The sequence below is a fragment of the Drosophila innubila genome, chromosome X (genome assembly GCF_004354385.1).
Source record: "Drosophila innubila isolate TH190305 chromosome X, UK_Dinn_1.0, whole genome shotgun sequence".
In the NCBI taxonomy this organism is placed as follows: Eukaryota; Metazoa; Arthropoda; class Insecta; order Diptera; family Drosophilidae; genus Drosophila; species Drosophila innubila.
In genome coordinates, this window is record NC_047626.1 from 16997855 (window position 1) to 17013279 (window position 15425).

The 15425-nt window shown below is 39.2% G+C and overlaps 3 protein-coding genes across 3 annotated transcripts; all 3 read left to right on the forward strand.

Annotated features, from left to right (window-relative positions):
- Window positions 1-4067: 4067 nt before the first annotated feature.
- LOC117783675 (probable cytochrome P450 311a1) lies at window positions 4068-6084 on the forward strand. Its single transcript, XM_034621204.1, has 4 exons — window positions 4068-4290; window positions 4344-4721; window positions 4777-5117; window positions 5417-6084. Exons 1-4 carry the CDS (start codon window positions 4140-4142, stop codon window positions 5993-5995), a joined length of 1449 nt encoding a protein of 482 aa, XP_034477095.1. The 5' UTR covers window positions 4068-4139; the 3' UTR covers window positions 5996-6084.
- Window positions 6085-7065: 981 nt separating this feature from the next.
- LOC117787952 lies at window positions 7066-8427 on the forward strand. Its single transcript, XM_034626594.1, has one exon. It carries the CDS (start codon window positions 7162-7164, stop codon window positions 8344-8346), a length of 1185 nt encoding a protein of 394 aa, XP_034482485.1. The 5' UTR covers window positions 7066-7161; the 3' UTR covers window positions 8347-8427.
- A 767-nt stretch (window positions 8428-9194) lies between these two features.
- On the forward strand, window positions 9195-13901 carry LOC117793722 (chromosome-associated kinesin KIF4). Its single transcript, XM_034634101.1, has 7 exons — window positions 9195-9373; window positions 9439-10122; window positions 10194-10345; window positions 10418-11780; window positions 11850-12717; window positions 13181-13671; window positions 13735-13901. The coding sequence occupies exons 2-7, from the start codon at window positions 9455-9457 to the stop codon at window positions 13784-13786; spliced, it is 3594 nt and encodes a 1197-aa protein (XP_034489992.1). The 5' UTR covers window positions 9195-9373; window positions 9439-9454; the 3' UTR covers window positions 13787-13901.
- The last annotated feature ends 1524 nt before the right edge of the window (window positions 13902-15425 follow it).

Sequence of the window (15425 nt, forward strand, 5' to 3'; positions counted from 1 at the left end):
ATGCATATGTCGTAATTTTTGTTAACATTTGCCCCACATACACAAATACATGCACACACACACACACACATACAGAGCAAACATTTTACGTAATCTTAATTAATTGATCAATGAAAAAGCAAAACAAAACAATCAATAACAAACAACAATTGTAAATTAATTTGTAATTTTGTAATTTTAATTTTACGCTTTTCGTAAGTACTTTAAATTGTTATTGATTTTGCAAAACGAAAAAAAAAACAGAAGAATGGGAGAAAGAATGAAATAAGAAACAAACACAAATTATATTTGTATTTATACATGAAATAAAACATTTTATATGCGATCATTTCAAATGAACACCAATTGCAATATTATTTTTCTTTTATTATTAACGTTCTTTTTTTTATGTTTTTACGCTTATTAATATGATTTATTTATTTTATAGAAAGATGCAGCATGCGCGGCATTGTTGCCGTATTGCACACCAAGAACACCAAAAAGCGACGCTGCCAATTTTCACAGACTTCAATTTGTATAATCCTGAAAACAACGAAAGTTGTTACCAATCATCTAGCACTTGACCTCAAGCTAGGCCTTATTAAAAACATTAACAAAGAGACAAACACCACACACACACACACACACAACAGACTAACCATAGCAACAACAACAACAACAATATAAAGATGATAAATCTGAGAGCAAAACACCAAAAACTAAAATAAAATAATAATAAGCAAAGGCATCTAAGGATCATAGATCTGACAACAATATAACAATAAACACGAACGTGTTCAGAAACTCCAATAGATCTTACATTTAATCTATGTACAAGTGTAGTTCATATATGTATATTATACTTACTTTAACTCCAAAAACAATTACAAAATACACAAAGTGCATGCCTTATCTCAATTTAAATTCACATTGGGTTCTTTTTCAATTTCAGTTTTCGAATTGTTTTTTTAGTACGTATATTTTTAAATATATTATAACTGCTCCTGACCTCTACGATATTCCATAAGCAATGTCAAAAGTCCCTTTTACAATTGTAAAATATACTATAATATATTTATATAAAATATATTTATGAAAAATGCTACTTGAAATATTTTACGCACAGTCATAGCTAGTACGACCTTATACATATACATGTACATATACATACGAGGTATATATGTATAGGTATATTGTAATGGTGAAGCCTGGCTTCAATCACAAATCAATCGAAAAGATATTTGTTAATAATCTTTGTAGCTTTAGTGTAAGTTCTCAACTGCCCTGATCCTAAAAAAAAAAGAAAACACCGTAACAACATTTTTGAAAATACAATATACTTACATGTACAGTTACTTATACTCTATATACTATATGTATATATATATACAACTATACTATACTACATAATCGAAAATTGTGCAAATTGTTAATGGGCCATCGCACAGCCTTTAGATATGCGGATATACATATACTTTTTGAACGATCTAGTTCATATTCAATTTATGGATATGGCTATGAATATGGAAATGGGAATAGGTACGCAACCGGATACAACTGATTAAACGCTGGATACAACTGGATAAACTGGAACGTAAGGAATGCCAAAAGCACAAGCAAAAACGCAACACAACAAATAATATCAAGTATTTGATGGCGAATAGGAAACTTAAAACATTAAACAAATCAAAAACACCAATTACCAAACGCTTATACAAATAGCTAACTAATATAATAAATACAAAAAATGAAATACATAGTTATACTTAGCAATGGAATCCAAGTCTTTAAATTCGATTTGAAATTACAACAGAAACTCAGAAACGAATTCGAAAACTCAAACTCAAACTCAAGATGCGATGATTCAAGCCCAAACACCAAGTAGGCAAAACGCTTTATTAATTACTTAATTAGACCTTTTTCAATTGTAATTAATAACCAATTTGTTGCTCGAAACTCGATTTCGTATTTCCAAATACTCACTTCAAAAACGGTTAAAAATGAGATTTAAAAAAAAAGAAAAGAAATGTTATATTGGGCGATAGTCCAAGTTGGTAAACGTATATACATGAAATAAATATATATATATATATACATATACACGTACATGTATATATAGCACGCAGACGTGTTCTCAATTTCCATTTCACAATTGAGAGCGCGTCTGTCGATTATCGATATAATTGATAAATTTGATGCGATTAATGGAATCGGAAATCGAAAAGCGACAGTGAAAGCGAAAGCGAATGAATCTCATGGCTGTCAAAATCTCAAACTATTTTTTAGGAACGATTATAACAAATTTAATTAAATAATCTAGTAAGATTTACATACATAAATCCATGTATGTAAAACATCAAACGCACTAAAGAAAACAACGCTAATTTCCAAGAAAAAAATTTAAAAAAAAAAAATAAAACTAAATAAGTTTGATAATTATGAAATGAATTACTTTTGCAAATAGCTCTTATCGCATATTGAATATGAAATAATAAATATGAAATTATATTGTATGTATATCTACAAGAAATATTTAACTTTTGTATAACTATCAAAGTATTGTTAAAATATTGCTGATTAAATACACGAAACGAATTAAACAAAAACAACGTAAACAAGCCCACAACAGAAAATATAATAATATAAAAACCAAAAAAAGAATTGAAGAGAAAGTGAAGCGATAATGAAAAGTCAGCCCATGAGTTAATGTAGCTTTAATAAAAAATATTTATATATATACATAACGTGACGGTAAATCAAATCGAACATACAAATTATATTCGTTGTAAATGTTAAAATATGTGTTAATAAAATTGCAAACAGCAAATGAAACAGTTCTCAACAATAAAATGAAGCTAAAAGTTTATTAAATGAAGGACAAACGAAAAACAAATACACGACGAGCATAGCTAAAAAAAACAAAAAAGAAACGAAAAAAAAACAAAACTTATTAAAAACCAAACAAATGATAATAACTATAATTATTACAAATTTTTGTGTTTGCATATTTGAAAAACATACAACAAACAAATAACAAGAAGGCAAAAAAAACCGAAAAGGTATATATATACATCCATACATACATATATTATTGAATAAACAATATTACAAATATACTCAACAATTTGAAATGTTTTTCCACATTTTTGGCGGTTTGAAATGTTCAACTCATTTTGAACTATGTGAGTTTAAAAACTTCGCTTAAAGCCGTCTAAGCTTACAGAGTCCAGTAGATAACAGGCGGCCAAGGTCATGTTAAATGATGTCTGTGATGTCTGGCTATTGCTACATTAATCGCAAGATTAGATACTGAAGTTTGTTAATGTTTAAGTACTTTGTATATTTAGCCATGGGTCAATCTTAACCCTGCAGAACTAAATTGTCCATGATGTTGTTGTCATTCTTTAAAACTTGAGTCAATTGGTACATTATTGTTAGGCAAGAAATTTTAAGCCGAGTGGCGTAATGGTTAGAGTCGCCGACTTGCCACAAACAGAAGTATTCAGCTCGGGTTCCCGGGTTCGAGTCCCGCTGTAAACAGTCTGAATAAAAAAAAATGAAATAAAACAACGCCCTTCGTCAAAGTATCATACATGTAGGTTTGAATTCTTAAATAAAAAATATAAAAAGCGAAAATATTTTTATTTTTCACTTTAATGCTTTTGGATTTCTCGGCAGAGTTCCACGATGAGTCCCTAATGTTTTATGTGAGGACAACCTTAGGGAATACCTAGAGGTTTTCCTCTGTCTTCGTTCCTAGGAACTCACAATGTTAAAGTTCACAACGTTTTTTATAGAATGTCCACAAGGTTTCCCTATAGATAATTGACAAATCCACATGAATTCCACAACTTTTCCTCGAGGTCTGGAAATGCTGGGAGATGTCAGACGCAATATTTGTGCTAATAACTGATATTAATAATCTGATGAACCCAAAATCGCTTTTACTTACAACACATTTTTATTAAGTGCATATACTATAGTTGCGACTTTAATTTGTTATTTTTGGACTCGCTGATAAGCAGACGTTGAACTGCAACCTTAATCGAAAATTGGATTAATATGCGTCGATGCCGTGTTTTGATTAGCTGCAATCAGCAACTGATTGGACAATTCGCATTTCAGTTTTTAACCAATTTTGCAACAATTGCGACGAACGTATGGAGCTTTTGTGGTTCTTGCTGATTTTGATATTGTTGCTGCTGCTCTGGAGCAAGCGGCAACTGATAATTCTGGGATGCAGTCTGGCCGGTCCGTGGGCTATACCACTGCTTGGCAATGCGCAGATGATTGGCAAACTGAAGCCAGAGTGTAAGTTGATGCTAACGATGGAGCATGCAGTCCAAGATAATTTGTTGTTGCAGTCATATTTCTGGTGTTCACAGAGCTGCGCGAACGCTTTGGCGCCACCTACCGCCTCTGGCTGGGGCCTAAGCTGTGGGTGTTTCTGCACACTGCACAGGAGACAAAACAAGCACTGCTTGATTCGACACTGCGCAAAGCAGACACTTTTCAGCAGTTGGCGCCGCTTATTGGGAACGGATTGTTAATCAGCCATGGTCATTATTGGGCCACACAGCGTCGGCTGTTGACGCCAGTGTTTCAGCCGCAGTTACTACGCTGCTTTGCGCCTAATATATCAAAACATGCCGATCGTCTTGTGGCCAGATTACGGCAAAGAGAAGGCGCTTCTATTGAGGTAACTAATTATCTATTCGCCTGCCTCCTGGATGCAATAATGGGTAAGAACAAGCGCCTTATCTGCAAGCTCTGGCAATCAATGCTGTCTCTAAATAGATACCTCCATGGGCTACCAGCTGCACACACAGCAAGCAGAGAACTCGCCCATTGTGGCTGCATTACATCGCAGCCAAGAACTACTTTTTAAGCGCATGATTAATCCAATCTTGGTATCTGATTTCATATTCAAACGCACTGCTTTATGGCGTGAGCTGTGTGTACAGCTTGAGGTTATTCACACGCTAATGGATCAGGTCATAGAGCAGCGTGCCAATCACTTGCAGCTGGCACAGAAGCAAGAGGTGCAACACAAGCCACATATACTGCTTGATGCACTGCTCTTTTCACAGCTTGACAGGCAACAAATACGCGATGAGGTCAACACATTCGTCTTTGCAGTGAGTACATGATCAACAAAGGTAACTAGAATAAGTTAAAAAAAAAAAAAAATTTTATTTTAATTTTCCAATACCTTATTTAAACTATTTATTTTCGCCCCAAATATAATTTTTTCTTCGGTATATTACAGTTATTTGGCATGTAAGAATGTAGTCAAATCACTTTTTAATATGGTCAGATTTCTGGTTAATATAATTATTACATTTTTCGAGCAATTAAATAGCTAAATTAGCTGCAGACTGCGGTAGCAAGCAGTTCAACTGAGCGTATGTCCGTTACATGTTTGATTTATTTACAGGGTGTGGACACCACAACAGCAGCAATGGGTTTTGTGCTCTACGCGTTAGCCAAGCATACAGCTGTCCAGGAGCGTCTGCACGCTGAACTGGCAGTGTTGACACCTGGCGGTGCCGATGATTTGGATGCACTCAATCAGCTGCTTTATCTAGATGCGCTAATCAAGGAGGTACTGCGTCAGTACACCATCGTGCCCTGCACTGGACGCCAGACGACACAACCGACAGAGATTGGCGGACGCTCTTACTGTGCCGGCATAACGCTCTGGATCAACATGTATGGATTGGCCCATGACGCGGATTACTTTAAAGATCCCTATGAGTTTAGGCCAGAGCGTTGGCTGGAGAAGAAGGTGACTGCACCACCTTATAGCTATATACCGTTTTCGGGTGGACCTCATGTATGCATTGGACGCAAATACTCGCTGCTTTTGATGAAGATGCTCACGGTGCGCATTGTGGAAAGTTTCCAACTGGAGTTGTCGGATCCCTTGGAGGAGCCCGTGTTGCAGGCACAGATGGTTCTACGCTTTCGAGATGGCATTAATATCAAGTTCCTTCAGCGCAAATCCAATATATAATATAAGATAAAAGTCGTCCAATTACAGGGTGCCTTTTTTGTGCGACCCAATGTGTTTTCTAATAAAAACGTCAAATTAAATATATGCAATCATTTGTGTTTCATTATTGGTGAGCTTGCAATATCGAGGATTTCTCGAGAAAGCTAATTCTTTAAAGATAATGAATATATATCAGGGAATAACACCGGTAAAGTTGCTAGGTCAAAGAGTTGTCCAATAGATTTTCAAATGGAATGTCATTTTGATCATGATTTGGCCTCTAAATTCATTCTGTGTTCAATTTTTGTTCATTTAGAAAATTTTATTATTTTCGACCAAGATTCGATTTCGATGGTAAGGGTCCCCCCTTTGAAATTTTGAAAATTCTAAATTTTAAATCTCAAGTTCTTACTTTTAATCAACTTCTTATATCGGATTTAGTATAAAACAACACATTAAACTTGATTTCGAGACCTTTCATTTTTTTGTAAAAAATAATGTGAAATTGAACAAAAATTTTGACTTGAAAAGTGGTTAAATCCGAAGTCTGACCAACTTCAATCTGTCATAACTTGATCAAAACTGAACCGATTTTCATTTTGATCATGTTTTGGCCTCAAAATACATTCTGCATTCAAATATTTTTAAAATCTTTAAACAAAACTTTTTTGTCCTAGGTCTGATTATTTCGACCATATTTATGTTTTATAATATCTACTAAAAATTTTAAAATGTTTCAAATTTGATTTGCTGTTGGAGGGCACCGGAACCGAAAGAAAAAAAATTGAATAGAACATTTTACCGAAACAGTTATTTCGGGACGTACCGGAACCGAGATCGTAACCTATATTTCGGTTTCGGTTTGATTCCTTGGTATATATATATTTGTAATCCACCCCAGGCTTAGAAACAAGTACTTTGCTTATTAATACTGCCACAAAATGAGCTTTGTCTGTTTTAAAAAATCTGCTTAAAAATATTCAAAATTTAAATGTCAAACACCTGTTGTAAGAGGTATTCGAATTTAACATTGGGTTACACAAAAAGCACCCTGTATGTTAGTTCATTTTGACAGTATTCGCATAATTTTGTTCATTGATTTTTACACTTTTGTTGTTTATACATTTAATTCTCTTGTACAATTGCGACATTTGTAATTTGCCATTTAAAAGCGCATTCTGTTCCCCATGTGGATGAAGCGATCTGCAGTCCTGGCTCCAGTCCAGGAGCTCACAACACAGCGCAACTTTCTGCGCGAGAATCGGTTGCTGGTGCGTCAGTCGCCCACGTTGACAATGCGACGAGTGGAACGGGAACGAGAGCGGGAACGCGAACGCGAACGGGAACGGATATCTCCTAGCTATGAGCTGCCCACAACCGCATCCATGGGACGTCGGGCCATCACGCCGCCTTTGATCGAGACACAGCGACGTCTCATCGAGGGGGGACGTATTGGGCGAGCCTATTATGCAGAAGCTCGTAGAAGCTCGGAGAAGCAAATCCAAACGGAGGACATCAGCGATGAGCAGTTCCTCAATGCGGCGCTGCTCAAGTGCACGGAGCAGGGACATGGACATGGTCAGAGACAGGGGCAGGCTCAATTGCTGCGCGGCTGCAGCGAAGGCGATGAGCCGATGATAACGACCAATCTGGGCAGCGGCGGCTACGATGATACCGGTGGCCTACGACGCACTGCATCCAATTTTGAACTGGGCAGAATGGCCGCAAAGCGCAGCAGCTACCACACGGTGCTCGGCGCTGTACCGGCCACTCTGCCCCGTAGATTGGATGAGGCTAAACCGTGTGCAGAGTCCCAGCAACTGGAACTGGAGCCCGAGCAGGAACAGCCCACAAAGGTGGACGAGGATAGTTTATCGGTTAGTTCAGTCAACTCAGCGTCCCATGTGGTGCAGCTGTCCATACCAGACATCACTGATGTGGAACAGAATCCTCAACTGGATCAATCGCTGAGTGCCCGCACCAATGTCTCCGCCTGCTCTAAGACATCCAAGCGAGGCGACAAGACGCCACTTTCAGATGCAATAAGAACACAAAAATCAGACGAGGAACGGGAAAGGCAGCGAGAAAGGGAACGTGAACGGGAACGGAAACGTGACAAGGGCCAGGACCAAGTGCTATTAACGGAGGCACAACGTGTGGCATTGCTTCAAGCTGCACAGGCTCGTTATCAAGATCTCATCTGGCAGTACAATCGATTGCCCATCTCCATGGGAACGTTGCGTGTGCGCAATCTGAAAATCGAATTGGAACAGGAACTGGATCGGATCGATAGCGATTTAAGCATGCTAACCATGCCACAGGTATACATTAAGCGTGATCAATTGCAGCAAATCTCAAGTATATCGTGTTAGTTCTGAATAATAGTGGTATTACCTCATCCAGTTAATTGTTGATATAGTAAATCGAATTGCAACTCGAGTATATCATTTTAATTCTAGTAACTGATCAGTTTTATCACACTGTCAATACTCGAGTATAGCACATATTTGATTTTGTTTTGGTTTATCGCCAATAGCAACTTCAAATTAAATCCTCAACGGCTAAGAAAATGCCGCTGAATCATAAACTGTTTCGATACTACTTTGAATTTGGCAGTTACAAACTGGTTTGCAAACAGGTTTCAGGTCAAATATATCGATATCTTCATGACAGTTGACGGTTCATTTGAAACATCTTTGCAGAAAAGATTCTGTCAATCTATCTGATCTATTCACAGAACGAACTATGTTGGGATTTTGTCACTGAACGAACAAAATAAATGAACTAATGAACTATATGAAAGATTGTACTGAATTCTTTCCTTAAAGTGCGATCAAAAACTTTAGTGTGAACAACGTTCCGAGAGAGAACTATCGAAAGCTTACGTGGAGCTAGTACTGCCAACTTCAGAGTACAAATAGCTGTTTCTGGCTGGAAAGCATCTATATTTGTATTTGCGTGCGCTTTTGCATAGTTATGGAAAATTTATTGATAAAAAAAACATAGCTAAATATATTTATGAAATAGCCATATATCTGACTTTTAGCCATTTTTAAAACAATTCTAGCAATTGAACTCTGAAAAAAGCCGGAGCTAGCTATAAAATAGCTAAGCTGGCAACAGTGCTTTTTACAGTACTTATTATTTGAGAGCAAGTGTGTACACACTGATCTGTGCAGGGCTGCAGTCTACTGACGCCGCCGAAGAATTATGCCACCATTTTTCGAATTTTGTAAGCAGTGTGATTAAAAGGCGGCCGTTTGTTGTTTGTTATTTGTTATTTTAAGCGTCGATTCGTGTTAAATTAGCTAACTTGTAAGGATATTTGTGGCATCTGAGTGTTGCAGTTTGAGAAGTGCAGTAGGAGCAGCTAAAAACACCTCTATTAGTTAAATACAGGTAAGCTTAAAAAATGGCGACACTTCAGATTATACTGGACTTATTTGGCCGTCCAGTAATTGCAGATTGTGTGCAGAAGAAATGTCGGATTCAGTGACAGTTGCGTTGCGCGTGCGCCCGCTGGTAAAGTCGGAACTGGAGCGAGGCTGCCGCATTGCCGTGCAACGCGCCGTCGACGGGACGCCACAGGTGACGGTGAATCGCAGTGATTCCTTCACGTACAACTACGTCTTTGACAGCAGCGACACACAGCAGGCCATCTACGAGAGCTGTGTGCGCAGCAAGCTGAAGAAACTGCTGCGCGGTTACAATATTACGATATTGGCATACGGCCAGACAGGATCCGGCAAGACGTACACAATGGGAACGGCTTTTGATGGGGTCATGGATGAGAATGTTGGCGTTATACCGCGCGCAGTACATGAAATATTCCAGGAGACAGCTGCCATGGAGGATGAGTTTAATTTCAAAATCACCTGCTCATTTGTGGAACTGTATCAGGAGCAGTTCTTTGATCTATTCTCGCCGAACAAACGGGAGGAGAGCACCGTGGACATACGGGAGGATAAGAATCGTATTGTCATACCGGGACTCACCGAGGTGGAGGTGTCCGATGCCAAGCAAGTGACCGATCAGCTGATGCGCGGCTCCTCAGGTCGAGCAGTTGCCTCGACCGCCATGAATGAGACTTCATCCCGTTCCCATGCGATATTCACACTGACCGTGATTGCCACCATGAAGACTGGCCAGTAAGTTGTCATCTCTATTTGCCATCTACATACATATGTAGTTACTAATATGATGTAATTTGATGTATCAGAAAATCGGTGACCACGTCGAAATTCAATTTGGTGGATCTCGCTGGCTCGGAGCGCTGCTCCAAGACGCTTGCTTGTGGGGATCGCTTCAAGGAAGGCGTTAATATCAACAAGGGTCTGCTGGCGCTGGGCAATGTCATCAATGTGCTTGGTTGTAAGTTAATTAAAAAACACATTTCAACTACAACTCGTTCACATCACATTCTCTCTCTCACTCTCTCTGCAGCTGGACAAACGGCGGTTTATGTGCCTTATCGACAGTCGAAGTTGACGCGCCTGCTGCAGGACTCGCTGGGTGGCAATTCCATAACATTAATGATTGCCTGCGTCAGTCCCGCCGACTACAACGTGGCGGAAACGCTCAGTACACTGAGATATGCGGATCGTGCGCTGCAGATCAAGAACAAGCCGGTCGTGAATGTGGATCCACATGCGGCTGAAGTGATGATGCTGAAAGATGTCATACAAAAGCTGCGTATGGAGCTATTGGGCACCGGTGGCGGCGGAGGTAACGTTGGAGTTGCCTTTGAAGCAGGTGGAAGTGGAGCAGCGGCAGTGGAGGGACAGCGGATTAGCGAGCAACTGCAGCAGCTGCAAAAGACAAATGCGCTCATTGAGAAGAAGAATCGAAAGCTGCAGCAGGAACTGCAGCAAGCACTCATCGATCTGGCCGAGAATGAGATGCGTGCTCACATGGCGGAAGTAACGCACGATAAACTAAAGGCACATGTGCTCGAATTGAAGGCGAAACTAAGTGAGACAGCTGTGCCAAAGATTGAAGAGCTTGTGGAGCAATCCCAGAGCGATGCCCTGTGGCAACAGCAACTACGCGAAATCACGCAACTCGTCACCAACGTGGACGAGGAGCTGCAGCAAACGGAAAGCGCTTTGCAGACGCATCGCAAGGAGTGCCTCAATGGCAGCGGCGTCGCAGGCAATGAGGAGTCCAACTCGGGCTGCCAGGAGACACACGAGCTGCTGCAGTCACGAACCGAGGAGCATACCATGAAGCAGCTCAATCTCAACGGCGAACTTCGCAACATTAATCGTCAGCTGAATCTGAAGCAGGAATTGCACGATCGCGTTGCCCGGAACTTCGATCAACTGCAGGACGATGACATTGATGAGAAGTTCAAGCAATGCGAACTGAAGATCGGTCAGCTGGAAGCGGAGCGACGTGAGCTCATGGAACAACTGCGTACCACAAAGCAAAAGGATACATCCGCCAAGCTGGCCGAGGAGCGTCGCAAGCGATTGCAGGCGCTGGAGCAAGAGGTGACCGATATGCGACGCAAGATGACTCAGCAGGCCAGCATGCTGAAGATGCGCGAAAAGGAGCGCGAAAAGATACAGAATCTAAGCAGCGAGATACGCGCCATGAAGGAGTCCAAGGTGAAACTGATACGGGCCATGCGCGGCGAATCGGAGCGATTCCGCCAGTGGAAATTGATGAGCGAAAAGCAGCTGACCCAGCTCAAGAGCAAGGATCGCAAGATGCAGAGTGAAATGGTGCGCCAGGAGACGTTGCATGCCAAGCAGCGTCAGGTGCTAAAGCGCAAGTGCGAGGAGGCGATGGCCACCAACAAGCGGTAAGGCAAACTGATGACTAATGAAGATGCAGATGATGATTCGGTTTTATATATTTTAACTTGTTCTAGCTTAAAGGATGCCCTGGAGCGTCAAAGAGCTGCGCAGGCGCAACGTCAACGACATGCCAAAGATCAACCAGGAGCAGCCAAGCTGGATGCTTTGGTAGATCGCGAACTGGAGGTGATATTATCGTTGATCGATGCTGAGCACAGTCTGGAGCAGCTAATGGAGGATCGCGCTATCATCAATACGCATTGCAATGAGATTAGAGAGCAGCAATCCAACCCAGACGAAGATCAGGCTCAGCTGCTGGTCAGCCTCGAGGAGGAGCTGGAGATGCGCAATGCCCAAATCGCTGATCTGCAGCAGAAGGTCTGCTCCAACGATCTGGATAGTCGGATGCGTGCTCTATGCGAGAATGTGCAAAGCATTGGGGAATCGCGTGCGATCACCAAACAGCTGCTCAAGAGTCTCGTCCAGCAACGGCGTGAACAGGCCCAGGGCATTATGGAGCAAAAGATGCTGTTGGATGAGCAGCGCAGCCAGTTGAATGAGGAACGGCAACGGCACGAGGAGCTAACCAAACGCTTGCGACTGGAAGAGTGCAAGCATGAAGAGCTAATGGTTAATCTACAGCGCAACTATGAGGAGAAGGTGGCTGTCCTATTGCGCAGCTCACACCAGTCTGGCCATCAAGGTGACACAGCTGAAGACTTGGAGCGACAGCAGATTGTCGAGGAGATGCTTCGCAAAAAAGAAGAGCTCCAACAAGAGCTCGATAAGCTGAAGCTCAAGTCACAAAAACGCATCGCCGTTCAAGTACCAAGCCCCATCGAGGTCAACGACGAGGAGTTGGACAACTCTTTTGACGGCGATGATGAAATGAACAACACTTTGGGCAGCGATACCGAGTGGATACCGGAGAAACGCTCCAGAGTAAGTCTCATTGAACTTTGCTCGAAAAAGTTTTCCGACATAACACTGAAAACGCAAATAATTCATCAAATTCCATTTTATTCATCGACATTATTTCCAGTTAAGCTGGCGCTTTGTCAACTTTGTAATTATCCTTTAAAGTTTAAACTAACATTGATCTCAAGATACACTTTAGTTGAGGAAATCCTTTTTCCTGTTATCTGATTAAATTTTTTAACTACGAATTTTTATGCAATTGGAGCTAAAATGCATATATAACATGTATCTATTTTAATCTGTAACAACGCCCAACTTTTTTTTTATCTAATATCTAATACATGTTATTTTCAATCTTTATAAAAAATTGGTCTATAATCTAAATACCAATAGTCCGATTGTTAGTCGGAGACTATTTGAGCAAATTTTTATTTACCATTGTTTTTTTTTTTAAATTAATTGCTTCATTTGCTTATCCCGTAAATAGAAATCAAATAACACCTCAAAGGCTAAGAGAAATCCAGATAGCAGCAACACCAGCATCGAGAACACCTCCAACTCCGTGCAAGTCACCATGAATGCGAGCTCAGTGGCAGATGAAACGCGTAAAACTTTCCGGGGTTGCAGATGTCGCACGAAATGCGATTCGAAACGTTGCGGTTGTTTTTCAAATGGCAACACTTGTGCCAGCTCCTGCAAGTGCAGTGGAAAATGCCTGAATCCTTTCAATACAGACAACAATGCCGATAAGGAGAACTCGACGCCTGCCAATCTTCAGAATGTTACAGTTACGCTGAAAAGTCATTCGCCTAAGGAAAGAAGCACCATTTCGGAAGTTGATGAGAATGACACTAATAAATCGGATCCAGATATGGAAGCAATAGAGAAAACGCCTACGAAACTTTCAACTCATAGCAGCTGTGGACCTCTCTCAACTGTCAACTCGATCATGGAGGTGACCGCCTCCAAACTGCCCATGTCAGTACAATGATTTAACTTTCTAATCGAGCAATTTATAAATCTATTTCTTTCATTTTACAGGCACTCCCAACTGAACTTTGATACGCCATCATCCAAAAAGAAGTTCTTTTAACTAATACGTATTATAATCATATGTCATTTTAGTATATATTCATATTGTTATTGTCTAGTTTAAGTGATTATTTTTTTATATCATATTTCTTTATTTCGTGTGTTTTCTTTATAAATTGCCTTTGAATAGTAATGTTATTTTTTATTCAAGAACTGAACTATTTTTTATAAACATAATTCCTATTTACCCCATATGAATAGCTATGAATTAGTGATGTAAAACAGATCGATAGATTGATGGTTCGATATTTGTAAAATCTATATATATATATACATACATAAATGTTTCTTTTGCAAAAACCATTTTATGTTTTTTTATTTATTACATGTTACAAAATCGATTTTAAAATAGATTTTTTACATCACTAATATGTATGTCTATTATTCTGTATTTCTCGATCAGTGCACACAAATATGAAAGAGAGCACATGATACAACTGAAATGAGATGGCAAAAGGTTAGAAAGACGCACATAATAATTTATTTAATACTTTAAAATAAGTAAATTAAATATTGCCAATGTTTGAAAATCATTACACAACATTTTAAAGTAACTTTTAATTCGTATTTTGATTAGAAAATTTTCAAGGTAAACTATCTATATATTTTATATAGGAAAACTCAGTTTCAAAAATGTTTTCAGCTGTCTTTTAATATTATTTTTGTACAAAATATTAATACCTTTTTATTATGATTTTCAATAAATAATAGAAGATACGATATATATATAAGACTTTCCAATGACAGAATACTTTGATCATATCGAACATTCCAAATCATATAGTGAATGTTGATTTTAAAGAAAATTAAAGGGGGACAAGTGTAAATTGGGAATTTTGAAATACTCAGTTCACGATTGTTTCACTTTTCTTCAAATTTCTAGAGATTTCTACTTCGGGCAAGATTAAAAATGCAAAACAAAATATTTTTATTTGTTTTTCATATATTTTTCATTTTATTATCGTTTTGTATTTGGTTCTTTTTTCCATTTGCAAACAGTTTTTGTATTTCTATATGTAAGAAGTGTAGTTGTGTGTGTGTGTGTGTGTGGGTGGTGGGTGTATGTGTGTTTGAAAGGGATCACGACTCACTTCTGGCGGCGGCTTTGGGCTGTTGTCTATGCAAGTGTGTGGGTGGTGGGGTGGGGTGTGTGTGTGTGTGTGTGTGTTTGTCTCTCAAAAGCACCAATAACAGTAACATAAAAAAAAAAAAATAGATATATACAGTTATGTATATAAGTACATAAGTTAATAACTGAATGCAAAATTCGACAGGCCGCGACCAGAACAGATCTTAAACACGATATAAAATATCATTCACACCGTGCGCTTCTAGGTGTACTTGTGTTTGTGTGTGTGCGTCAAGTTAAAGCCAACTTTGATCGGTTTTCATTAAAGTTAGTGTGTGTGTGTGTGTGTGCGAGTGTGTTAATAATAAATACGAAATGTTTAACAAATGAAAAGCAATTTTTGCTCCATTTTTTTTTTTTTTGGTTTTGCTCAAGCAACGCAAGGACGACCTTTATATAATGTTGTTGTTGTTTTTGTTGCTATTATTATGGCGATGTTCATTCGTGTCGAGTGGGCGTATGTGTGTGTGTGTGTAGGGGTGTGTGTGTGTGCTTACATCTATACATACAT